This window comes from Tursiops truncatus, chromosome 15 (assembly GCF_011762595.2).
Source record: "Tursiops truncatus isolate mTurTru1 chromosome 15, mTurTru1.mat.Y, whole genome shotgun sequence".
NCBI classification, from domain to species: Eukaryota; Metazoa; Chordata; class Mammalia; order Artiodactyla; family Delphinidae; genus Tursiops; species Tursiops truncatus.
Window position 1 is genome coordinate 62,367,096 of NC_047048.1, and position 26,087 is coordinate 62,393,182.

General features: G+C 48.7%; 1 protein-coding gene across 7 annotated transcripts; it reads right to left on the reverse strand.

The window, feature by feature from the left end:
* Positions 1 to 1,423: 1,423 nt before the first annotated feature.
* GGT7 (gamma-glutamyltransferase 7) lies at positions 1,424 to 24,141 on the reverse strand. 7 transcript variants are annotated; one of them, XM_033839809.2, is made up of 15 exons: positions 23,941 to 24,141; positions 17,572 to 17,807; positions 17,043 to 17,194; positions 15,675 to 15,792; positions 14,606 to 14,673; positions 14,317 to 14,390; positions 13,785 to 13,981; positions 11,775 to 11,862; positions 9,713 to 9,840; positions 9,454 to 9,542; positions 7,659 to 7,808; positions 7,424 to 7,541; positions 6,514 to 6,651; positions 5,256 to 5,348; positions 1,424 to 2,119 (listed from the first exon to the last, which is right to left on the reverse strand). In XM_033839809.2, exons 1-15 carry the CDS (start codon positions 24,107 to 24,109, stop codon positions 2,057 to 2,059), a joined length of 1,881 nt encoding a protein of 626 aa, XP_033695700.1. In that variant the 5' UTR covers positions 24,110 to 24,141; the 3' UTR covers positions 1,424 to 2,056. The 7 variants fall into 7 exon arrangements, with proteins under 7 accessions (XP_033695700.1, XP_033695693.1, XP_033695697.1 ...); XM_033839802.2 differs by having other exon boundaries at positions 5,249 to 5,348; positions 14,317 to 14,446; positions 14,606 to 14,770; XM_033839805.2 differs by having other exon boundaries at positions 1,426 to 2,119; positions 5,249 to 5,348; positions 23,941 to 24,139.
* Positions 24,142 to 26,087: the final 1,946 nt, after the last annotated feature.

A 26,087-nucleotide genomic window follows, 5' to 3' on the forward strand; every position in this document is an offset into this window, starting at 1 on the left:
TAATCAGGTAAAGTAATAGTTTTTTTTTCAAAGAAGAAAGGGACATGATCTTTGGAGTCAAACAGAGTGCTTTTATATCATGGATCTACCAACTATCAGCTGGGTGACCTTGGACAAGTTACTTCATGTCTCTGAACCACAATTTCCACATCCATAAAATGGAGAAATTAATATCAGCCTCATAAGAATGTTGTACCTACCTCATCAGTTTCATCACATACCATCATTCTCTTAGTATGCTCTAGAATAGGGGTTGGCAAACTAGTGCCCTTAAGCCAAATTGGACCCTGTTTTTGTAAAATAAAGTTTTATGGGAATACAGCCACAGCCATCTGGTTACATGTCTATGCCTGCTTTTGCACTACAACAGCAAAGTTGAGTAGTTACTACAAGGACCATATGGCTTGAAAGACTGAAATATTCATATCTGGCCCTTTGCAGAAAAAGTCTGTTGACTGACCCCTGCTCTAGGAAGAATACACTGGCATTCTTTCTCCTCTTCACCATGGGACCTTTACACACACTGTTCCCTTTGCCTAAAATGACACTCCCACACCCCACATCTAATCCTTTTCTGTCAGTATTACTCATCTCTTCATTACCTTGGGGAAACCTTTGCTGATCCCACCCCACAACTGAACTAGATTACCTTTCCTGTTATACATTCTCATAGCATTCCTCATAGAGTTTATCATGATGGCAATTACCCTAATTATCTGTGCCCTTATTTATTTAATGTTTGACTCCCTACAGACTGCAAATCCATAAAAAAAACTGTCTGTCTTTTTCAATCCTGAATCTCCAGTGCCTAACAAAGTACCTGTAATATAATGGATAGGTACATTCATGCATGAACGATATAATTTGTAAAAGGTAGTTATTGTCTGATATATACTGTATAAAGTATACTTTATAACAAATATTTTACCTAGTAGATGTGCAAATGGTTAAGAGCATAGATTAGGGGTTCAACATCCTGAGATTGAATCCCAATTCTTCCACTTAATACATGAGGAACATTAGACAAGCTCCTTAATCTTTTTTGCCAGTGTCCCATCTGTAAAATGGGAATAATATTAGTACCAACCTCATAAAGTGTGTAATGAAGATTTATAATGTAATTAATATTATCTACATAAAGCATTTAGCATAGAGCCTGGTACACATTAAGTGTTCAATAGATTCTATCTATAATTATAATTATTTTTATTAGTGCAAGTCTTTGATGGATAGCAGATATTGTTACAACCCCCACAAAGTTGACTCCAGCTTGCCCTGGAGTCAGGGCTACTGCGACAAGGTGAGCCAAGGTCTCCTCTCTCACTCCCACTCCCAACACAGCCAAACATAAATCAGGTCAGAGCCATGGTTAAGCAATATTCTTTCTTTAATTCCCCTTTGCAAATGGAAGCCCCTGAGCTGGTCCCCACCCCCACCCCTACCCCACACCTTGGGCCCACCCCAGATGAAAGGCCCCCAAATCAACCTGATGGGAGGAGGAGAGGAGCGCCCCCTCCGTAGGATGGTCCATTAAAAAAAATCCTAGTCATTTAAGAAATGAGGCTGGGGACAGGAGAAGGGAGCTGGAAAACAAGCCCAGGTCAGGCCCAACTGGAGATGCTGGGGTGGCGAGGACCCTTGAGAAGGGTTTGCAAGCACAGCCCTAAGCTCAGAGCCTGCATGGCTAAGGGAAAGGAGACAGACAGACAGATAGTCTGACTCCTCAAGGTCCTGCCTGCCTGGTCGTGGACACTGACACTCACCACCACTGCCACCACCACAGGCCTCCAGATGGAGAATTTTCCAGTTACTCTGAGATAGGGTTTGCTAAGCATCCCCTCTGGCCCCTGATCTGGGGCATCCCTGGGGTCCCTCTGAGACCAAACCTGGGAGAAGGAGGGACTCTAGGAACATGCAAAGGCGGGGAGAAGAGACCCCCGCCCCACCCTGCTGCTCTACAGGATGGTAGCTCCGGCTGCATCTGGGCTCCGAGGGTCCTTCACACCGATGATGAAGTTATTGGTTCTCCGGCTGCCATGGACCCAGGACAAGACATCTACCTTCTCCACGTGGTGACCCCTGGCTTCCAGGAACTCAATCTCTTCCTCTGTGAACTCACCTGAAAACCATTCCCCAACATATACACATTCAGAGAGTTTAGAACACTGGCTCAGGAGTTTGACGGTCAGACCTGAGTCCTGGTCCTGGATGCCCTCCTAAGGAGCTGTATGACCTTGGGCAAATTGCTTTACTACTCTGAGCCTCAGTCTCATCATGTATAATAAAATGGGTATTATCTGAGAACCTACCACATAAAGTTGTTGCAGGGATTAAAGAAGACAAGGCACACAATGCACAAAGCTCAGAGCCTTGCATATAGTAAGTGATTGATAATGTATAGTCATTCTTAATATTGGAAAAAGGGCTTGGCTTTGGGGGTCTTCATTCCACCTGCCTAGGCCAAGCTGCCATCATTACTTGCCAGGATTACCACATAGCCCACTAACGGGTCTTTCTGCTTCCAGTCCTGCTTCCTTACAGCCTATTCACACAGCAGCCATTAGTCAGCCCATGTCACTTGCCCTGCTCAAAACCTTCCAACAACTTTGATAACTCTTAGAATAAAATCCAAAGTCCTTACCAAGGCCTCTAATGCCCAAAATCATCTGGAAACTTGTAACTCTCTAAACTCCTCTCCTCATTTCCTTCTACTCTCTCCCTTGCTTAACTCTGCTCTAGCCTCCTTGCTGTCCCTCAAATAGGCCAAACATGCTCCTACCTCAGGGCCTTTGCACTTGCTGTTCTCTCTGCCTAGAATGCTCTCCTACTAGATAATCACAAAACTGGCTCCCTTACTTCATTCCAGTCTTCAAGAACTTCCTTGGCCACTATCTAAAATAGCAGCCCCTGTCATCTTTACCTTGCTTTATTTTCTTTCAAAGTACTTACTGCTACCTGCATCTTGTTTATTTATTTACTGTGTCTTTCTCCACTAGAATGTAAGTTTTTTGAAGGCAAAAATGCTGTCTTGTTCACTATTGAGTCCCAGTGCCTAGAACAGGGTGAGGACACAGTAAATGTTAAACAAGTATTTTCTAGATAAATGAACAAATCCCCACTCTCTCGCATAAGTTCAGGTCTTCATCATCTCTTGCCTGGACCATTATCCCAGTTTCTTCTTGTGTTTCTCTGACTTAAGTTCTCCTCCCTTCAATCCACCTCCCCTACATAAAACAAATCATGTCATATCCCTCCCATGCTCAACTAGATGAAGTCCATACTTCTTAACATGAACCTCCATGGTAAGCCCTGTAACCTCACCTCCCAATGCTCCTCAGCAAAAATCTGATCTTCTTACTTCCCCAAATGAGATGATTTGGGGTAGTTCTTGAGATAAAGACACACATTAAATAGCATTACATCACCAAGTTGGAAATATATTCCCTTTGTGGTTCACTTTCAATCCTTTTGATAATAGAAAGGACTACGTTCCAGTCTGGTCTCCAACATTTCTAATCTCCTTTAAAAGAGAGAGCAGACCTCAGAACATTCTATGGGCAAAAATGTCTAACTAAAACCTAGAAACATTTGATTTTTTTGTAGCTGTTTATCATCTATTTGAGGCAAATGATGCCATTTTTCCATTTGTGATTATGATATAAGGTTTAGTTTTAAAATACATTCAGGTTAAAAAGGAAATCCACTTGTAGACACACATTATGTAAATAATGCTTTAGATGGTGTGCAAATCTGTCAAAAGTCATGAAGGTACTGGATAAATTCTGAAGTTTGGGGAACAATGTCTCTAGTCCAGCTGGCCCCCTGGCTGTTCTCTGAGCCATTTTTTCTGGCTTTGCCCAAGCTGTTCCCCACGACAACCCGACCCCGTCCAGAGTGTTCTTTACCTCCACATGCCAAATTCCTGCTCATACATCAAGGTCCAGCCAGTTGTCACCTCTTCCATTAAGCCTCCCGGAGCCCTCAGGTGGGTGAACTTTCCCTTCACCAAGCCTCCGCTCGTCATAGCCTGTCTTAGACTGTGTGCCCTTCAAGGGAGGGCTGGGATAAGCACCCTCACCCCCACGGTAACTGAGCACAGAGCCTTACATTCTACAGAGACCTGAAGATGTTAGTTGAGCAATATTCATTTTCAAGGACTTGGCCTCATCACCCATCAGCCGGGATCCAAGCGTCACTAAGCAACCACAGGGTATGACTACTGAGGAATTAGGTCTGTGGCTTCTACCATGCTTCAGTCCAGGAGGTATCAAGAGTCATGCGGGAAAGAACTGAGTCTTTGGTATCAACCAGGTATGTATCTGATATCAATTCTGCCATTTATTGGTTTGTCTTTGACTAGTTTATAACCTCTGTGAACATCAGTTTCTTTATCTGTAAAATGGGGAGACTGAATAAGCAAGGACCATGTCTCATGCAATTTTGTATCCCCTTTGGACTAGCATAATACATTGTTCTAATAAAAACTCCTCAAAGGTGCACATACTTTCCCAGTTATGAAATTAAGCTGTGTCCAAAATTAAGCACCCGTCCTTTTTAGAAGAAAGTCTATCTCCTCACCATAATCTGTAAGGTCTATGACCTGACCCCTGCCTGCTTTCTGATCTGATCTTACCCTCACTCACCCTGGTTTCCTTTCTACTCCTAAACCACCAAGCCCATTCCTGCAGTGAGTTCTTTGCATTTGTTCCCTTGGCCTACAAAGCCTGCCACAGTTCTCTGCTTGGTGGGCTCTTTCTCACTCTCCAGATCTCAGCTTAAATGTCACTAAAGTGAACGCTTCGCCAGTCATCGAGTTAGTCATATACATCATCCTGCTTTAATGCTCTGCAGAGCATTTGTTTTGCTTTTTTATATTTCTTTATTTCTTTTCCTGTCTGCCTGTAAATGCAGTATCCCTAGCACCTAGGATAATGCCTGGCACACGGTAGGTATTCAATACACACTGTTGAATGAATGGTTTGCAAAATGAACAACTATATCTTATTTTACAAGTGAGAAAACTGAGGCTCAGAGTGGAGGCGTGAATTTCCCAAGGCCACAGCCAGGAAATGGCAGGACAGGTTCCAATCCGCAGATCTTCCACTGTTCCAGTAGGAGTTGGTTAAAAGAAACCAAACTTTCACTGGCACGGAGTTGGTGCTGGGAGAGGCAGGGGTACCCTTGGGAGGAGCCCCTTTCTCCACCCTGCCCTGTGCCCACCCCATGGGGACCTTTGCTCTTCACTCACTGTCCACCTGCAGGAGGTTGGTCTGCAGGTCGGGGTGCAGGCGGCCACGGGCCAGGCTGTCACTCAGGTTCCGGTTCAAAGTCAGGACATTCAGCAGGACCTGTAGGCAGCCAAGGGGCAGAAGTCAGGGCTGTCCCAGAGGTGTGGGTTCAGGAATCCACAGCCTTCGTCCCTGGTCCAGACTCCTTAGTCTTTTGAACACTTACACCAGGGATGTCATCTGAGTTTCTCAACAGCCCCAGAAAACAGGCAGGCCTGTGATGACTGTCTCCATTTTACAGAGGGGAAACCACGGGCCAGAGAAGAAAAGCCATTCATTCCAGAGTTTGGAGAGAGCTAGGGAAGAGGCATCACTAGCACCCAGTCTCCTTTAATACAACCCAAGGCTCTCCTCCCTTCTTCTTGGCCAGGAGAGGGCTAATAGCTGGGGCTGGTCTAGGGCACAATGTGGGTACTTTCAGCTTAGTGGCTGGAAGTATGGGTAGGCTCTGTAACCAAACTGTCTGCCCATTCTTACTAAACTGAACCTAACTTCTTAACTTCTCCGGGTCTCAGTTTCCTCATCTATGAAATAGAAGTAAGGATTCCTCCCAAAGTTGGGAAGCTTAAAAGGGTTACCACATGTAACACTGTGCCTGGCACTTAGTAAAATCTCCATAAATGTTAGCTATTTGTTATTATCTTCATTTTACAGATGAGGACACTGAGGTTCAGAGAGGTTAAGTGAATTCCCCAACACCACACAGCTGGAAATTGGCAGCACTTAGGCTGGGACCCAGAGGTGTCTGATTCCAAAGCTCAGGTTTGTTAACTCACCACCTGCCAAAGTACGGGCCTGACACATATATCAGATGCTCAAGACATTCGTGGAACTGTTGTGAGGTGTTTTAGAAGGTAGCAGGCCCTTCCTTTCAAAAGCAGACCCTAAAGAAGGCTGCTTGTTATTCAGATGTTGACTAGAGGCATGATGGGACTAGAGATTGACAGAACCCAGGCAGCCCAGATGTCCTATCACCTCTCAATTCTACTGGTCCTGCAATTTCCCTGCAACCTGAGAAGACATGGCGATTCAGGGCTCCATTTTTGCTAAGAACAATGTAGTTCATGTCCCCAGTGCTCAGGATGGGCCTGGCACAAAGCAGCCTCAGCCCACGTTTGCTGCGTGAGTAGGAGATGAGGACAAGTCAGAGACATGAGGGGCATCTGCAGCCCAGGTCACAGCTTGCCTCCTGGCCACAAAAGGCCCATCATGGGGGAAAACTCACCTGGGTCAGGCCGCTGAGGCCCCGGGCAGCTCCATTGGCCCCCAGAGCAAGGTAGGTCCCACAGAGTCCTTCTGCTGGCCGGACCACAGTGGGCAGCAGGAAGGACAGTGGCCGCTTCCCTGGCTGCACCGAGTTCTCCTGTTGTCAGAGGACCAAGACCACAGGGGGATAAGAGGCGGGACAAGACAGGGAAGGGCTACTCCACCACTCTTCCAACATCTCTCTCTCCTGAATCTTCCACAGGCGCAGTCTTCATGGGGACTGGCCCATCCCCAGGCCACAGTCTGCTGTTTGTGAAATGGGCAGGGTCCCTGGATAACTGAGGTAGATAATGGGCCCACTGAGCTAAGGGGCTGCTATGGGGCTACCATGGGTGGCAGGAGAGGGATCAAGCCAAGAAAGATGACTATGAGAAAGAACAGAATAATCCCCACCCTGGTCATCTCTATCTGTCTTTGTCTTGCTGGGGTCCCAGCCTGCAGGGAGTTAAGAATGCTGCTCTCACAATAGACAATAATTCACATCTCCTTTCTTTTTGGGTCCCTCTTCAGTGCCCCTATAGTGCTCAGCATCACACAGTCATAAACTACTAATGCTGAAAAGTACCCAAAGCATCAAAAGGGGGCCAGTATCCTCACTGTAAAGTAGGTGAAGAAACTGAGGACCAGAGAGGGGGGAAGACTTTCCCTGTGTCACACAGTGAGACGGTAGCAGAATGGGACGAGGTTTCTTTGCACCCAACAGGCTCCAAGCCCTGGACTTGGGCTGGGGATGAAGTGGACACCTTGTTTAGGCTGTTTTTCTTTATAATATAATTTCCTAGAAGAAGTGGGGAGGGAGGAGCAGTTATACTACTGCATCTTCTACCTAGCCTCAGGGTCCCCAGGGGAGGAGGAAAGCAAGGCCTTACCAGGCTGGGCGCAGGGTGGTTAGCAGTCCTGTTAGGCCAAGAGAAGTCCAGCATCTGGCTGTTGAGCAGGATCCCCGAGGGGGTGATGAGGCCGCTGCCAAAGGGCCGGTTCAGGGAGCTGGGGGCCGAGGTTAGGGCCAGGTGAGCCCTGCGCCCGCCCTCACTCACCCCCCGCACACCTCCTTCCTGGTCCAGATGATCTCTTGTGCCAGGTTCTGAGTCTGAGCTGGCATACCTGACCATGGCTACAATGAAGTCGTCAGGGCCCATGATCAGCACCTGGGCAGCTGTGGGAGCCCCATTTAGCTCATAGATGGGCAGGAGCGGGACAGGGGCTGTCTGGGAGTCATTGATCTGGCCCCGGAAGTAGGCAGCCTCCACTTTGCTGAAAAGACAAGAGGTAGGAGATGAACACACAATAGGCTCTCATTACACCCCACCTACCACACTTTGTGCTGTCTGTTTGTGCAATTATTTGATTAATATCTGCCTCCCCGCACTGAACTGTTAGGTCTATGAGAGCAGAGGCTCATTTATTCCTAGCATATAGGGAATAAACAGGAAATAGCTGTTGAACTGAATGAATTTACTTAGGTGTTTTTCAGGTTTTCTTCTAGAGGCAATGTAGAATTTATTTCATGTTTAAATCAAGTCTTTTAGTTACTTGACTATACTTATTTAATCCTTTCTCTGAAAGTACCTGGAACACAGGGGATGCTCAGAAAATATTTGTTTTGAATGAACAAACTGAATTCATTTAACCTAGCGTTTGTAGTCCAGAACTAAAGTTTTATTAAGAGTTTAGCTAAAGGAGGGTTTTGTATACAGGGACCTTTACTTGCTATTAGAAGTTTTTCTTCAAGGCACAGGAGGACTTGGCACAGCAATAACTATTTATTGGATAAATTAGTTAAATGAATTTAACATAAGTGTTCATGTTTTAGAGCTAAATATGCATTGATATTGAAAACATGAAATTTTCTATTTTTAAAGTTCAGCTGAGGGTTTCTTACCTAATAATGGTTAGTTAGTTATTCTAACTGACTAGAGAATGACAAGTCACCAAGGATTACTGAGGACATCCATTCAGTTTTCAACCACGAGGGCTAGTGGCCACACAGAGAGGGCACAGAGGGTTTTGTTTCAAGTGGTTTGGGGGCAGGCAGCGGGGAGGCTTGGTTTTTAGGTTTTATCCTTGTGACCTTGAGCTGGTTTTCGTTTTTGGTTGCTGCTGTTTCTGCTTTTTAATTATTAGCTGTTCATTTAGTCTCATCATTTGCAACTTAATTCATAGAGGGTTGTTTGAGTATCAGTATAAATTTATATGAACTATATTTTTGGCTTCTGAGTTTTCCTTTAGCTAGCCTTTAAGTCAGTTATAGTAGCAGCTACATAGTAATCAATCTTACCTCTATTGCCAATTGAGAATAACAATGATATTTGTTGAATACTTATTATGTGCCAGACAACTTGCTAAGTGCTTTGCATGTATGATCTTGTTTAGTCCACACCACAACCTCATGAGGCTGGCACTGTTAATGGCAGGCCCTTGTAGAAACTGAGACTTAGAGAGTTTAAATGACTTGCCCAAGGCTGCACAGCTAGTGGATGGTGAGGCTGGGATTTGAACTGAGACAGTCCGACTAGAGCCCACAATCTTACTATGTTATGCTGCTGATGTAAGTACATTTGAATCAAAATCCCCACCACCTCTAGTATTTGCTTGGGGGCTCTTTTCATTGTTATTAGGCTTTCTTTTTCTACTCAAAAGGGGGGACAGATGGGTCCATATAGGTGCCTGCTAGGGTCAAAAAAATTTGAGAGCTATATAAAGTAGACCACCTTGTTGTACAGATGCGGAAACTAAGGCGCAAGGTGAGGCAACTAGTGTCACACTGTGAGTTGGGGTTGAGCTGAAATTGACTTGGGCCTTCAGGCCTTATTGCTCCACCAGCTGCTTTTCACCTGATTCTTTCCCCACACCTGCCACCGCCTCTGCAGTACCCAGGGTCCTGCCCCTCGGGACCCACCTGAGCATGTCATCCATGCTCTCAGTGATGGTAGAATCGTAGACGGGATCTCCCAGTCTGCTGGCCAGAGCTAATGCGATCTTCAGGGTCTGAAAACAGAGCAGGAGTGTGGAAGAGGTTGCCAAGCCCCTCCCAGCACCCACACCAGGTGCTGTGTGAGAAAACTTGGAGGTGATTTAGTCAGGCCTTCTGGCACTACCCCATCCCCCCACTCTTAGTGTCCCCAGGCCCAGGATGGAGTGGAGGGGGTCAGCCTTACCTCTGCCACCCAGTGAAGAGCCTGTTCCCGGGATACCAGGCTGGTGAGGTTGAAGCCCTCGAGGATGTTGAGAGCACTGATGAGGGCAGGGCCTGTGTGTGGGGGTCGGGGACTGAGAACCAGGTGGCCTGAAAGGACAGGAAATTACCGACGGCAGGGGAGAGGTCAAGGCATCTCCACATCCCTCCATCACACAGACTGAAACCACTGCACTGAACCCCCTCATCAGGTAGGGAAACTACACTGGGAGGCAAAGGGACCCACCCAAGTTCACACGGCAAGTCAAGGGCAGGGCCAGGACTCCAACCCAGAACACTTGTCTTTAGTTTCCTCGTCCATATGAGGAAACTAAGGCTCAAGAAAACTGTGATTTGCCCAGAGTCACACTGCAGTCCATTGGCAGAGCAGGGACAGGTGTCCAGATGTCCAGTGTCCTGGTCCACCATGTGTCTCCTTTCAGCTCCTCCCTTAGGCCAGGATATTATTCAGGGCTCCTGCTGGTCCCACCCCTGAAACTTCCTGGAAACAGCAAACTTCTCTTTCTATTTGAGGCCCCTGTTATTGGATGTTTGGACATCAAAGGAACAATAATAATACTTGACACATGACAGTTACGTTAACTAATTAACTCATTTAATCCTCATAACGGGTACTGTTATCATTCCCATTTTATAGGTAAGGAAACTGAGGTACGAAGAGGCAAGCTGGTCCAAAGTTACAAGAGGTAAGGGGAGCCCAGAGTACTCAAGGTACTGACATTGCCAAGAGAACCCAGGCTGCGGAGGGCAAATGGAAATCAAATACTACACATTCAGTACCCATTCTGATCAGGATAACTTCCAACATCATCTCATCACCTCCTCATGGGCACCCTGAGCAGTAGGCACTATTATTATCTCCATTTTAAGGAGGGAAACAAGGCTCTGAGTGGGAAGTGGCTTGTTCAAGGTGAATGGCACAGCTGGTACTCAAACCCAGGTCTTCCTGGCTCCAAAGCTATGCTCTTCCTCTGCTCAGTATAACACCACTTCTGGTAGAAGAATCAGGCTTAAGAGATTTAGGCCTGGAAACCTGAATGCAGAGGCAGCCTCTCCTGGAGCTTGAGGTTATCTGGGCCTCCTCGAGGGGAGAAAGCCTGAGAACCTTCTGAGGGACTCAGGAACCTACCACTTTGGGTTTGCAAACATGGAGTTTACCCATGTCATAATGCTTGGCTTTCTGGGTTCTTCACTGGTTTTGAGTTTGGCAGGTTAAGTTCCATTCCGCCCCTGGGCCTCAGTTTCCTTTTGGCACAATGAGGGGGCAGGTCTCTGACTGTCTTGAAGGGTTTGTTCTAACCTGAAGCTAAGATGGATTTTGGTCTTATGGACTCTTCTTAGGAAGCATAGGGCAGTGAGTGTGGGGCTGGGGAGCGGGCTGAGGCAACACAGACCCTGAATCAAGAACACCTATGGGGCTTCCCTGGTGGTACAGTGGTTGAGAGTCTGCCTGCCAATGCAGGGGACATGGGTTCGAGCCCTGGTCCGGGAGGATCCCACATGCCGCGGAGCAACTAGGCCCGTGCGCCACAGCTACTAAGCCTGCGCTCTGGAGCCCGCGAGCCACAACTGCTGAAGGGTGCATGCCTGGAGCCTGTGCTCCGCAACAAGAGAAGCCACCACAATGAGAGGCCCTTGCACCGCAACGAAGAGTAGCCTCCGCTCGCTGCAACTAGAGAAAGCCCATGCACAGCAATGGAAGACCGAATGCAGCCAATAAATAAATACATAAATAAATCTATTAAAAAAAAAAAAAGAAAACCTATGGCCAGAACCCCAAATTCCAGGCCTTAGCCTTTGACCAGACCTCCCTCCCCATATCCTAAATATTTGGGGTAACTGACTCCACAACTACTTTAGAAGTAGGCTGACTCTGGCTTGCTTCAACGGTTGGCTGTTTAGGCAGCTCATTGCTTCGGTTTCTCTCTTGTGAAATGGGAATGAGCCACCAGGCCAAAAGGATGTGGCCCTGGACTGGGAGGCCTCTCCTGAGTGGGGACCCTGGGAGCTGGGGGAGAGGTCACCTCTGTACACGCCACACACAGGCTTCTCCAAGAGGGCACTGTAGTTGCTGAAGTCCTCCTCAGTTATGACACCCCCTGCATGCTGAGCCTGGAGGGGAGAGAATGACCCCCACCGCTGTGAGTCACACAGCACACTGTGAGCATGCGGTTTAGCCTAAGGTATATGTTTGGATCATACACAGATCAAATGGTTACAAATATTGTGCCTTCTGCAGTTCCCATCATGGCCTTTAGGGACCCCATCAGCTGTGGGTACCCCAGGAAAAAGGAAGGGGAAAAGCACTAACAATAAGCACCCACTATGTGCCAGACATTGTACTGGATACAATCTATGAATGACCTCCTTAGCTTGGCATTCAAGGCCCTTTGTGATCTGGCCCCTGCCTACCTCTCCCACTTCACGTCCTGCTATTCCCCAATGAGCTCTGTACAGCGACCCAGAGTGACCTGCAGGTCCTGAACTCATGACTACATGTCTTTGCACATACTGCCCTCTGCCTATGTAGAAGGAAGATTTTCCACTTACAGCAGCACTTGCCTAGGAGATATCAAAACTGAATTCTGCATTTCACTATAACCAACTAAAACCACTCCAAAACCATGAGCTCTGGTTGACCCTCGTAGGACAACCCTTACGGGACATAACTGAGCACTTTACTGACCAATGATCTAATCTTGTACAAACTGAAGGGCTCATTCTATCCAGCATGCTAATTTTTAATTCTAAATTAGCATAACCACTAGGAATCCTCTCCTTTTTTTAGTACTTTTAAGTACCTGAAGCCTGTGATGTCTAATCTACCCTCAGTGACCTACACATTGAATTTCTTGGCTTTGTCTGGTAAGTTAATAAACTCAGCTTTGGGTTTTTCTCTCTTAAAGCTCTGATGGTCTTTGTTAGAGTTTCCTTCATCCCCTTCTCCACCACCAGGAGAGGATATGCAACCCAGCCCTGGCTAATCAGATCATTCCTTTTCTGTGCTACCGTGACTGGTTTGGGAATAGTCATGAGACCTATGATGGGCTGATGAGACATAACCTTGAGGCTTTGCTGGAACTGTTTGAATGAGAAAGTCTCTTTCTCTGGGATGGCTTGCCGGAAGGATGGCTGCTGGAGAGCAGGTGTGGAAAGGATCTGACAGAGTGATTTCAAACAGAGGAAAGTAGAGTTGTGAGACCGAAAGAAAGAGATACAGAACAAGTCCTTACAATGTGGAAGGAGTCCCTGACCCAGTAGATCTAAAACCAGTACGCTGCTGGACTTTCCAGGGATGTCTGTTTGAGACAGGCATCTATCACCACATCCATAACTCCAATGCCCAGCACAGAAGCTGGCACAGAGCAGGTTCTCCATGAAAGCAGAATGAATGATGGACCTGTTTAATTCCCACAACTGTATGGCAGAGATAGACATAACCACCCACATTGTACAGATGAGACAATCACTGAGTTGGTCTGTGTATCTTTATCTTGAACATAATTTTCCGTTAGTGGTTTCGAACTATCAACAATAGTTCTCAGAACCCATTACTGCCTCAGACTGAGACTCTTTGGGGTTGGGTGATAAAGCCCTTGTGTCGATCCTCCCCAGTTCTGAGTCACCAGTGAAGATGGTGTCTCCCTCGGTCCCTAGAAAATCCAGGGAGCAGGGTGGGATTGTGGGCTCAGGGAAGCTGAGGCTGATCCTGAGTCTCCACCAGGCCTGGGAGGGCCAGGACAGGCCACTATACAGGTTGGTACCAGCCCTGGGGAGCTCAAAGGTACCTCTCACAATCAAGACAAAATATTCTCATCACCCTAGGAGGTTCTTTGTGCCTCATCCCAGTCAACCCCTCCAATTCCCCAAACTACTGATCTGATTCTGAGGTTAGTTTTGTCTATTCTAGAATTTCAAGTAAATGGAATCCGCAGTAAATATATGCAGAAAGAAAGACAGGGAAGTGAGGGGGAAGAGGACTTCTCTGCAGTAGGGTCCTCCGCCGCAGGGCCGGGGGTGCCCCACACGCTCACCTCTGCCACCATCTCCAGTGTGAGGTTGCCACCGGCATAGAAGGCAGCGGGGCCATAGGTGCCAAGCACATCCAGCACCGCCGCCAGGTCAGGCCGTCGCAGCAGTGAGCCAGGTAGTGGCGGGTGACCCAAGGGCAGGAACGTCTCACGGAAGCGCTCAGACGCATTAGGTGGCGGCTGTTCAGCCAGGGCTTGGGCTGCGGGCAGGGACACGAGGCTGGGATGGGGGTGTCGGGACTGTACACGCAACAGGTGGGTTGGATGAGGGCTGAGAGGCCGGCCCTAAGTCCTCCGGCCCCCCAGGAGCCTGTTACAGAGGTGGGGGGGGTAGTGGTGGTGTATATGGGCCAATCCCAGATCCCCACCCCCCATTGGAGGATCCCTCCCAGTGAAGGTAGGGTGGTGTGGGGAGGGGGTCTGAGGAGCAAACTGGAAGAGAGGCACTTCCTGGCTTAGGACCTAAATTGCAGAGGTTCCCTCTCCCCTCTCCATCAAACTCATGCCTTTCCCTCCACCCCCAGGCCCCACTGACCTAGATCATGGGTCATGTTGAAGCCATCTTGGGCCACAGCTGCTGCGAAGGCGAGGACTTGGGACCATGGCAGCCTGGGGGAGCCGGAGAGCAGGGGGTGGAGGAGGTCCTGGGGGGAGGAAGAAGGGTCCTGGGGGGGGAGGGGGGTTCCTGGGAAGGAGAGTCCTGGCAAGGGAAGGGGATATTAGGAGGGGGGAGTTGGGAAGGGAAGAATCCAGGAAGGTAGGAGAAGGCCACCCAAGGAGGAGTGCAGGCAGGGGCCCCTGGTCCCCAGGGGGAGAACCTTTACCTGCCATAGAGCTGGTGAGCTTCGTGTAGCCCCTTCACCATTCCGGGAACCCCCACCAAGAGCCCAGGCTGGGCAAGGCGGGCAGGTGAGGGAGAGAGGAGACCAGGTCACTGGAAGGGGGGGCGCTGGGCTGAATTCCTCAGAGCCCCAAGCCAGGGATGGGGGCTGGCACAGGGGAGAGACACAGGCCAAGTATCCCAGAGGAGGGACAAGCTGTCCCCAGCAGGCATCCCTCCCACCTCCCTGACTTCCTATCAGCAAATGCAGAAAGGCCTCCTTTATCTGTCATAGCTGAGGGATTTATAAATTAAGCAAACCCTTTTAAGAGCCAAGACATAACAATTTAGATGGAAACCTGTCTAGATTGGATTATACCTACTCTTGCCTTTTAAAACAGTGGACAAGTGACCTTCATTTAACCTTTTCATTAACACACCACCATTACTCTGAACTGTGATAATTCAGGGGTGTGTTTGGCTTTTGCCACTGCACTAAATATCTATTTTTCCAAGTAATTCTATTTCCTCCTTTGCTCTCAGTAGATAGTGGGTTTGCCTCCAGCAGTTCCTCTATAATCTTCCAATATGTCATGGGCTAGGAAAGTTACCAATAACAGCCTCAGAATGAGATGTGTGAGTGATAGTGCAGCTACTTTGTGACATCTCAGACTGCTCAGTGGCTCTTTTTCTTCCTTCTTATGTGCTAGATAGGCAAGGTCACCAGAGAAGTAATGTGGTGCTGCACTGCCTGTTATCAAACAATCAGATTTTCTGGTTCATTATTATTATTATTATTTTTGGCTGCACCTTGCAGCATGCGGGATCTTTCCCCTACCCGGGATCGAACCCGCATCCCCTGCAGTGGAAGCGTGGAGTCTTAACCACTGGACCGCCAGGGAAGTCCTGGTTCATTATTTTATTTTGGGGGCTGCCTATCTCCCTCAGAGCCTAAGAGCATCCTGCTTAACTCTTTCCCTCACCTCCATAGTAAATATTCAGCAAGGTAATGCTTGGGTTAGCAGAAGGGCAGTGAAGGGAGACACCCCCCACCTTCTCACCGGGGTCCCCACCTTGGTCTCCCAGGATCTCTGCAGGGCCTCTTCTCTGAGAGCCCCTGGGGCAGACTCTCGGAAATCAATTAGGTGGCTCTTATTCCGTCGGATGTCATGTACCAGCATCACACCCCCACTAGGAGAGACACGGAAGGGGGAGGGTGATGATAAGATGCCACTCCTCTGAACAATTAACCTGCTGTTCCTCAAGCCCCCCACGCTGATGGCTAAAGGCTCAGTCTGTCATCAGGAGTCAGGTGTCTGAGCTCCCTCCCCAGTAGAGATTCAGAGACTCAGCTACCCTATCAGGGTGGGGAGTGAAATCAAGGGGTTGGGGGACCCAGAGTCCATGGACCTCTTCCAGCCTGTTATTGGAGCCTTTAATCCCTGACAAGGGAAAACCCAGGGACTGGGAGAGCGGGATGTTCTGCTCCCCCTCCACCCCCACCTCCTACCACAGTTGGACCCCTGCCAGCTTCCTGCACCTGCCTCTGTGGTACGTCCCTCTCCCTCTCCCAGGACTGAATTATGTAAGGACAAACTGTACACAACCAAAAGTGGAATTTCTTTCATAGGGCCTGGAAGGCTGGTCTTTCAGGAGCCAAGATATGGACTTAGTCAGCTTGTCCCTTTTCTGTGGTTTGCTTCCATCTGAGATGGGGGTTACATCTGAGATAACTGGGCTGCCAGCTAACATAATAGGGAAAGCAGGACAGCTAAACAAAAGGGAGTGGTAGGAACTATGGCCAAGTGGACAGTACAAGCCCCATCATGGGAAACAGCTTCTATTCAGCTCCAGATAACTGCAGCCGGGTGAGAATGTAGGCCCAATATTATTAGGTCTCCTGATTGTTCAAGAAATGTTAGAAATCTGGATTTTTATGAAAATTCTCAATTTTTTAACATCAGCAACCAAATTTTTAAAAATTTAAGTGTGCAAACTAAACCAGGCTGTGTGCCGGGTGTGGCCCGTGGGTGGCCGGTTTATAGTCTCTGTTTTAAGAGGTCTTACCCTGGGGTATATTTTTTGAGGATTGAGGATCCATTGCTTTCATCAGACTCACAGGGATGTGTTTTAAGGATCTGTAAACGCTAAAAGTTGAAGTATCACAGCCTTAATTAATGACAGTATACCCCCAACTGTGTACCTCACTTTATAGAGTTTATGAAATCCTTTTCCCAGTTAAAGAAAAATCTTCTGAAAACACCTCCTTGGACTCCATGTAAAGAGAAAGGGGTAAGATTGGGTGTAGAAAGAGAAAATGCAAGGAGATGGGGCCCAGTTGCCCCTCTGCTCAAACTTGGAGAAGCGCACATGAGGCCCACAGACCAAGAGAAAGAAGGAGGCCTGGGGCACCCCAACCTCCGCAGCTGGGAGCTTCTTACCCGCCCAGGCCAGAACTGTGAGGAGCCACGATCCCCAAACACAGGGCTGCTGCCACAGCTGCATCCACGGAAGATCCCTGTTTATTGAGCACCTCTATGCCCAGCGATGTGCAGTGGGCGGCATCAGTCACCACAGCGCCCTGGTGAAAGATCTGGAAGGGGGAGGGGACTAGGTGGGGGCAGAAGGGGCCCCCTGCCTCCCTAAGGCACCTCCACTAACCTCAGAACCTCCAACAGAGGGTGGGGATGGGAGCCCTGCCCTTTTATCCCCTTGACTCTCCCCTAAGAGTCTTCTTTCCTTACCTCAAGTGCCTCCTACCTGATCAGTTCCCTTCTTTGAGCTCTGTCCGCCTCACGCCCAGGAGGCCCTCCCTTGAGACCTTCCTCTCCCATGTCACCGCCCTCTCCCCTTTCCATTTGTTGGCCCCCTTTCACCACTCAGCCAGTCCTCAGTTCCCAAGGTCTCCTTAAGCGCTTCTTCACCCCTCCTCCCCAGGTTCTCTCCTCTCCCCCTCCGCTTCCTCCTCACCTGGGGGTCCCCGAAGTAGATCTGCATGATGAGCGCCACAGTGACACCGGTGGCAAAGGTGAGGCAGGCTGTGACGATGACCGTGAGCCCGTCCTGGCGGCAGGAGCACTCGGACGCTGCCGCGGAGAACGGGTCTTTGCGTGTCTCCCGCAACGGCGACCCGTCCTGGCTGCCCATCTCCGACGACGACGACGGCAGCCGCTGCAGCCGCGCTGACTTCAGGAAGGAGTCCGGGTCTGCGGGCGGCGGGGGTCGGTCTGGGCGCCTCTTACCCGGCCCTACCCGCCCTCTAGGCGGGGCTATTCCGCGTCCCCCCCTCTCTCGGCCCCCACCCCCCAAACTCCACTAGACAGCACTGCTCCCCTTTCAGCGTCTCCCCATGCACCCCAGGGAGGGCAGTGGGGGGTGGGGGGTGGTCCCCGCTTGGAAAAGACAGGGACCCCCAACTGGGCAGCAGAGCGGCTGGATTCCCATCCCTAGGCCACATCGCCCGGGACCCAGGACCCAGGGCTGAGAACACTTCCTGGAGAGGCAGGGGTTGGGTCCTCCCTGGAAACCAGATCTTGCCTCAGCTGGGGCCCAGCCTTCTGTGCAAGGAGGCAGCTCCATAAACTGAGCGGAGGGGCCCTGTCTTCCAACCTTGTTTTCGCGATCCATCCAACCATTCATTCATTCAACAAATATGGAGGGCCTGCTATTTGTCTGGTCCCATGCTAGATGCTAGGGGAAAGGAACAAACAGTTCCTGCCCTCATGGGTTTTGAAAACCAGTGGAGGAAGAAGATAATAAGTAAACAAAGGAGTATATCATTACAAGCTGTGGCAGGTACTATGAAGAAAGAGAAGGATGACAAGGTCCTACTGTATAGCACAGGGAACTATATTCAATATCCTGTGATAAGCCATAATGGAGGGACTTCCCTGGTGGTGCTGTGGTTAAGAATCTGCCTGCCAATGCAGGGGACACGGGTTCGAGCCTCATCCGGGAAGATCCCATGCCGGGATGCCACGGAGCAACTAAGCCCGTGCGCCACAACTACTGAGCCTGCGCTCTAGAGCCCGTGAGCCACAACTACTGAGCCTGTGGGCCACAACTACTGAAGCCCACGCGCCTAGAGCCCATGCTCCGCAACAAGAGAAGCCACCGCAGTGAGAAGCACGCGCACCACAACAAAGAGTAGCCCCCACTCACTGCAACTAGAGAAAGCTGGCGTGCAGCAACGAAGACCCAACGCAGCCAAAAATAAATAAATAAATAAATAAATATTTAAAAAAAGCCATAATGGAAAAGAATGTGAAAAAGAATGTATATATGTATAACTGAGTCACTTTGCTGTACAGCAGTAATTAACACAACATTGTAAATCAACTATACTTCAATTAAAAAAAGAATAGAATTATAACAACAACAAAAAAGGATGAAATGATAGAGAATAATGGTACATGTTGGAGGCAATTAGCTGGGGAAGTCAGGCAAGGACTCTCGCAGAGGTGACTTTTAAGCTGAGAACTAAGGGATGAGGAGCCAGCCATATGTAGAGCAAGGAGTGAGTGTGTAGAGTGTTCCGCAAAGAAGGAACAGCAGGTGCAAAGGCCTTAATGTAGGAATAAGTTTGGTGCATTAGAAAACAAATAACCAAGGTTAGGGTGGCTCTGGTGTGGTGAGCAAGGGGAAAGGAAAGAGTAGTAGGTGGAGGCTAGGGCAGATGCGCTGGGCCTTGAGGGCTTAGTGAGAAGGTTGGATTTTACCCTGAGAGCCACAGGAGGCCACTGGAGAGTTTTAAGCAAGAATGTGAAGCCTTCTGTTTTGTGTTTTAAAAAGATCCCTCTGGCTGCTATCTGGAGAATGGATCTAAGGATAATAAAAGTAGAGGCAGGGGACATTTGAAAGCTACTTACTTGCTGGGTGACTATGGACAAGTCATTTCAAGTCATGAGCCTCACTTTCCTCATCCTAATAATGGAGCTGATCCCTAACTGGCTGGATGGGTACAAGGATTCAAAAAGGTGATGTATACCAGGCACTCTGTAGGTGCTCACTCAAAGTTATTTCCATTTCTTTTCCACCCTGGCCAGGGCTGAGACCCTCTTCCATCCCATAGTCTCCCTCCTCTGGGATATATTAGCCTTGAACCCAGGTCTCTAAATGGTCTAAAGGTCCTGGGTGTTTGTGAATAGTAAAGAAATAGCCTGATACCTTGACCTTAATATGTGATTGTACTCACAATGTGTTTTTAAAAGTTCATTCGTTCAAAATATTTTTGAACACTTGCTACTATGGCCTAGGAGTATAACCCCCTTTAAAAGTCTGTGGGATAATATTAAGAATTGACTGTTATATTTTCCTGTTTAAAATACTATCATGGTTCATCAATGCCAAAATGATAAAAATCCAAGCTCCTTAACCTGGTGTTCAAGGACCTCCATAATCCATACTCCCCTCTTTTGTATAAATAAGAAACCACATACATATATAGATAATTTTTAGAAATTCTTCATGGTGGTTACTTTTGGGGGAAGATACTGAAGATGGGAATGAGATGGAGTGGGAGAATTTTTTGTTTGAAATTTTTACCACTTACATATATTTCTTTTGTTTTTGAAAATCAATACATACATTTTTAAATAAATAGGAAAAACTGCAGGAGATAAGAATGGAGAAGAGGACTTTTACATTTTCTCACTGTTCTTTTTTTTCACCATGAACATATAATTTTTTTTTAATTTCTATTTAAAAAAAGAGACTTGTCTTCTGGAAGCCTCCCTCAGTTGATCATGCTTGCTTCTAACCCTCAGCACCAGCACCAGAGTCTGTAAATAAAACTGATTTACAGCTGATAAACTAATTCAAGTTGATATTTCCAGGCACTTGTCCTTAAATCTGTTTTCTCCAATCAGATATGAGGAGCCAGGAGGTGAAGATGCTATGGCTCCATCAGAGTTAGATATATTCAAGACTTCTTATTCTACCAATAATTTATTATGAATATATAATATAAATGAATATTGTTTTCCATTTATTCAATAAAAATATTTACTGAGTATCAACTGTGTAAGTGGTGGGGAAGCAATACCATTGATTTTGCTGATGTGTAAGGACAACAGCAGGACATTGGGAAAAGGCTAGTTTGGGACCAGAAGAAACAAGTCATTTGGGAGAAAAAGGATGAGTTTAATTTTGGCTGTTCTGAATTTGTGGGACAACAGCAGGAGTTGTCTGAAGGCAGTTGGCTTAGTAGGCATCTAATTTTTATCTGCTTAGTCACCATTCCCCACTCAATTTTCTTTTAGAGAACACCAAATCCCCTCTCTCCTTCCTCATTCCCTCATTCCTGGTCAGAGTGAGTATATGACCTAGGCCTAGCCAATCAGAACAGGCACCTCTGTACAGTGATTGGTTCACGTTCACGTGACCAGCACCAGCACCAATGATTTTCAAACTCTGTTTTGTTTTGTTTTTTGCTAAAATATTGGGAAAGAGAAAGACTTTCTTGTCTAGGTTGCTAAGGTGGTAAGATGTAAGCCTGTTGCTACTGGGGACATCTTGCTCCCACAAGATGGGAGGTTTTCTGAAGATGAAGCCCATAAAAATGAAGGCAAAGCAAAAGATGGAGAAAATCCAAATCTTTTTCAGGTACCTCAATGCAGCTATGCCTGAAGCCCTATATCCTGAACTTTTCAGTTATGCTACCCAATAAAATTCTCTTTTTAGATGTAGCTCAGTTTTAGTTGGGTTTATGACAAATGAACCCTGAACAGAGTTGACTTGGTCCCTGGCTTGCTTACTCCTCTGAGGGAAGAATCACTAAAGATTTTTGAAACAGGGAGTGACATGATCAGAAATGCAGGGTGCTGGATGGATTGGGTTGGGAGGGGGTGGGGGAGAGTCAGGAAGCAGGAAGAATAGCTAGAAGCCTATGGGTAATAGAGATAAGAGAGGATGGTGGCTTAGTCTACAGTGGTGATGACAGGGATGGTGAGATGGAATTTGGAAGATACTTAGGAGGAAGACAGAGAGCATCTGACCACTATTTAGAAGTGAGCAGAAGGAAGAGAATCATGGGTGGCTCCTAGGCTTCTACCTTGGGGACTGGATGGATGGCAGTGTCATTAATTGAGAATGACATTGGGGGAAGAACAGGTGTCTGGGGAAGAGAGGATGAGTACAGCATGGAACATGTTGAAGGTGAGGGACTTTCAGGACATCTAGAGGCAGATGTCTGGGAGAGAGAAGGACACATGGGCTTGGAGCTCAGAAAAGAGCAAAGAAAGTTTTCGCCCGTCTTGGAGTGGTCACCATCTAGCTCTGTTTTCCACAAGGCCTGCTGTGGGGTGCCTGGCACTTGGTTCTGTGGAATGGCAGGCTAGAGGCCAGCTGGGCACAACCAAAGTCCTGCATAAGAGGATGGGGCAGTACCATCAGGTGGCACCAGCAGGTTGAGAACACAGGGGGTCGTGTTAGCCAGCAGGCTGGTCCAGCTGGTCCAGAGGAGCCTTGGGGCTTGGAAGTAGTGCTGGGAGACATGGTATTGAAATGACTACACAGGTAGGATGGCAAGGTCCTTGGAACCTTAGTGCACAACTTGGCATAAGGTGCAGCTTCCTAGAAACTCAGGTGACCAGGGTCTCTCCTGGATTTTTATACAGTTGAGGGCAGAGCCTGTATTAACTCCTCAAGGAACTCCCTGAGGTTTGAGAACCCTTCCCTTGCCATTCTTTCATCCTGAGATCTTCTCTTTCATTCATTTATTTCTTCAACAGTTTTTATTGAAAGCTTAGCACTGTGCTCGATGGTGCAGAAAGGATGGTGAACAAGACAGTCATGATCCCATCCTCACAGGGCTTATAGACATGGAATAATCAAAGGTTGCACAAATAAATAATCACAGGTTTTGATAAATGCTAAGACATTCATAGGAAAGGAGGATAAAACATATCAGGGGTTTCCAATCTCTAGATTGGGAGAGATAGGCATTCCCAGTTGAGCTGGAAGAGGAAACTAAGACCTAGGTCAGGGTAGGTGTGCCCATGGTCACACAGTGAGTCAGGGCAGTGCTGGGACCATAAGTGGTATTCTTGGCTCCTGAACAAAGGACCTGGTTTCAGGCTGGTATCCACCAGGACACATCCTCCCACTTCTCTCCCGGCTACCTCCTGATTCCAGGGCTACTCCCTTCAGAAAAGAAGTTTTAATCTGCGGCTTTGACGTGTGATGACCATAAGCCTCCCCACCCTCCCCTCAAACCCCCTCCAAGAAGGGTACAAGATAGTCAGGTTGGCAGGGGCTGCTGGTCAGGGCCAGGTGACTGGAGAATTGTGGAGGGGGAAAGAATTTGGGGCTGTCAGGTTAGGAGTAGCCACAGAAGGGCCAGGCCAGAGAGGGCTGGGCAAGAGAAGCAGGATCTGCCAGGCTGGTGAGGGATAGGGCTCAAGTGCAGGCACTGAGAGGAAGAGAGAGTGAAGTAGAAGGAGGCTCTAATGCCAGGAAGTGACGTTGAGGGAATGGGGGATGGAGGATGGAGGATGAAGAATGGAGGGGAGGACAGAGAGCTGAGCCACATGGACAGGAGAAAGAGCATTAGGGAAGAAACGCTCAGAGAGCTCTCAGCCCCAGGTGTCCCCCAAGCCCCGTCTCCTCCCTCCCTACTCCCACCCTTGCAGTTCCTGCAGAGGGCTGAAGAGAATACAGTAAAATTCTGGAGCCTGCTTCCTAGGGGGCAGGGTACCTTACTAACATCCTGGCCTGGTCCACTGCTCTGGGAGGGGTGAGGTATCCACAGGGCAGTGAAGGTGCTCTGGTCCCCAAGGACTTTGAGAGGTCATGCAGTCCATCCCCCTGTCTCCCAGTACCCATCACTCGCAGATGGATGGGAATCATATTCTCTTTACCCCTCCCGGGACACGAAGAGATTCTCAGCTTCTTCTCATGGTCTCTCCTTCCCACAATCTCTGGCTGTGGGGAAGTTCTTCTCAAGACCTAGCTTCTATCCATCCTGCTGCAGTCTCTGACTTGGTTTCTCCTATCCTGTTCTCTGTGACTAGAGAAAATCCTCTTCTAGGTGATCACAGCTGTTCCTTAGGAACTCCTCGCCAACATTCATTCCTTCCTTATTAGTTGGTTCTTCCCAAGGGGGTAACCCCAACCCCTCCTACTGCAGTCCCTAGCATCGTTCTCCCTTGTCGCATCCTTAGCCTCCAAGGAAGAAATGCATCCCCAGCCCCACCAGATAATGAACAGAGACAAGGGAGAAGGGAGAGGTCCAGAAGGAAGGGAATGAATTAGGGAGATGGAGCTGGAGGTGATGCTTCGCGTAGATGAAGGAGGACCGGGGACGTCCCAGGGGGCAGGGACGGGGCCAGCGGGCCTCACCGGTATCTGGGTCTCCCAGGAAGGCGTCCTCGTCCTTGCGGCTCCTCAGAGGGGCCGCGGGCGCCGGCTCGTCCTCCGGCAGCCTCGGGAAGCTGGTGATGCTCATGTAGTCCACCGGCGAGTAGGCGCCCAGGGCGCTCTCCTGACTGGCCTCGTTCTCTGCCGCCATCCTCGCCCGCGCCCCCAGCAGCGCAGCGCCTGCCGGAAGTGGGGCGGCGGGGGCCGGGCTGGGGCTTGAGGCGGGGGAGACGGTGGGGAGGAGGGAGGAGGGCGGGGCCTGAGCTCCTGGACCGCCGGGAGGGGGCGCCTCAAACCCAGACCCTGGAGGGTGTCGGGGTTTGACTCGGCCCCGCCTGCTTAGCGCTGTCAGCCCGCATTGAGAGCGCAGGTTGGGGTGTGGGTGTGGATGCAGAGCCTGCAGGACGGGTCCGGGTCGCGCAGTCGGGGGTCAGGAGGGAAGAGCACGCGGTAAGCGCGACCTTAGTGGCTCGGGGCACCTTACGTAGGCCAGGGACCAAACCCCTTCCTCCTTCCAGTTTGAGCTAGGATCCTCCTCAGACTCCAGGCTCCTTCCTCGGCTCGCAGTCCCTTTCACTGACTGCAAACCTCCTGTCGACCCCAGATACTGTCTCTAATGCCAGACTCCTCGAACCTCAGACCCCTCCTTGGACTCCAAGATCCTTATCCTCCTATCTCAGACTCTTCCTCCGACCCCAGACCCCTCTTTCGACTTCAGACTCCGCCTTCACCCCCGACCCCCAGCCCCAGCCCCTACTTCATGTGCAACCTGCTTCATTTCGAGGCCCCTCCTTGGACATCTCTCCTCGGACGTCAGATCCTTCCCTGGACTCCCCACACTTCGTCGACTCCTCTTTCAATCACAACCGCTTCTAGAACCCCTGACCTATCAGCATAGGGCAGTGAGCCTAAACTTGAGCTTGTCTTAGGATCTTAAAAGCGGATCCCTAGATTCCACTCTAGCGATCATGATTTAATTGGCTGGAATAGGGTCTCTGGAACTTGCATATTTACCATTATTTAAAGAGCTTTTATTTTATGTGGTTCTGGAAAGGAAACTTTGAGGAAGAAATCATGGTGGTGGTGATATGGTAGGAGTGGGCTGGGTTGGGGGAGGATAAAAGGGTAGGGAATGGGTCTAAAGTCTAGGTATCTGGGTTCTATTCCCTCTGCTACAGCTTACAAACTGTGTGATCTTGGGCAAAACACTTAATCTCTTTGAGTATGGGTTTCTTCATTTGTAAAATGGAGAGAATGACTGTATCCATCTCTGGGTTGTGAGGACTAAATAACACACGGAAAGTTTTTAGTATATGGCTTGATACCTACTTAATACAGTAAATGCCATAATCATTATTAACATTTTTTTCTTAATCTCGTGGATTCTCATCTTGTCCAACCGGATCCATCCTCTTCTCACTGAGGAATTCCAACTACACCATAGTTTGCACTACTACCCCATTTCCAGGGATGGGGTGTTGGTTCCCTATATTATTAGGCCTCTTGTCCAGACTTCCATTTCACAGTCCACAGGCAGAGGGAGGGGACTGGTCAAGCCCCTGGCCACACACCCCCTCCTTCCCCAACCCCAGGCTCCAGGCTCAGAGATGACCTGAACTGCTTGTAAATCCATTATGGGCCCAGCATCTGCAGTGCCACCTGTAGACAGGAGAGGGCAGCAGTGTGTTGGGAACAGCTCTGGGGCCTGAAAGAAGGGCTGGGAAGAGAGGGGAGAAGGGAGAGGGCTGCCCAGAACTTTGTGTGTGGGATGGAAAGATGACCGTTTATACTAGGACTGTGTGCCGTTGCATGTGCCTTTCTCTTCACAGAGAGGTTCCTATCTCCTCAGTGAGGTCCATAGGGCTTATTATGCTTCAGTGAAGTCTGATCCCCTGAGTAGAGTCTGTCCCCACTAAATAAGGTCTGTGCCCCCTCAGTGGTGTGCATTCCCTCAGTGTAGTAAGAGGCCCTTCAGTGGGGTTGAGTCCTCTCAGTGGGGTTCATGTCTCTTTAGTAAAGTCTATATATTTTGTATCCCTTTGGAGGAAACCCATGTCCCCTCAGTAAGGTCAGTGATCTTCAATGCCATTCATGTCCTATTAGCAGGGTCCACAGCCCTTTCAGTGAGA

Coding starts and splice junctions, on each gene's coding strand:
- GGT7 (XM_033839802.2), bottom strand. CDS start 24,109: ATGGCGGCAGAGAACGAGGCCAGTCAGGAGAGCGCCCTGGGCGCCTAC. Junction 7,542..7,658: donor TTCATTGTAGCCATGGTCAG/GTATGCCAGCTC, acceptor CTCGGCCCCCAG/CTCCCTGAACCGGCCCTTTG. Junction 6,652..7,423: donor ACCACCCTGCGCCCAGCCTG/GTAAGGCCTTGC, acceptor CTCTGACAACAG/GAGAACTCGGTGCAGCCAGG.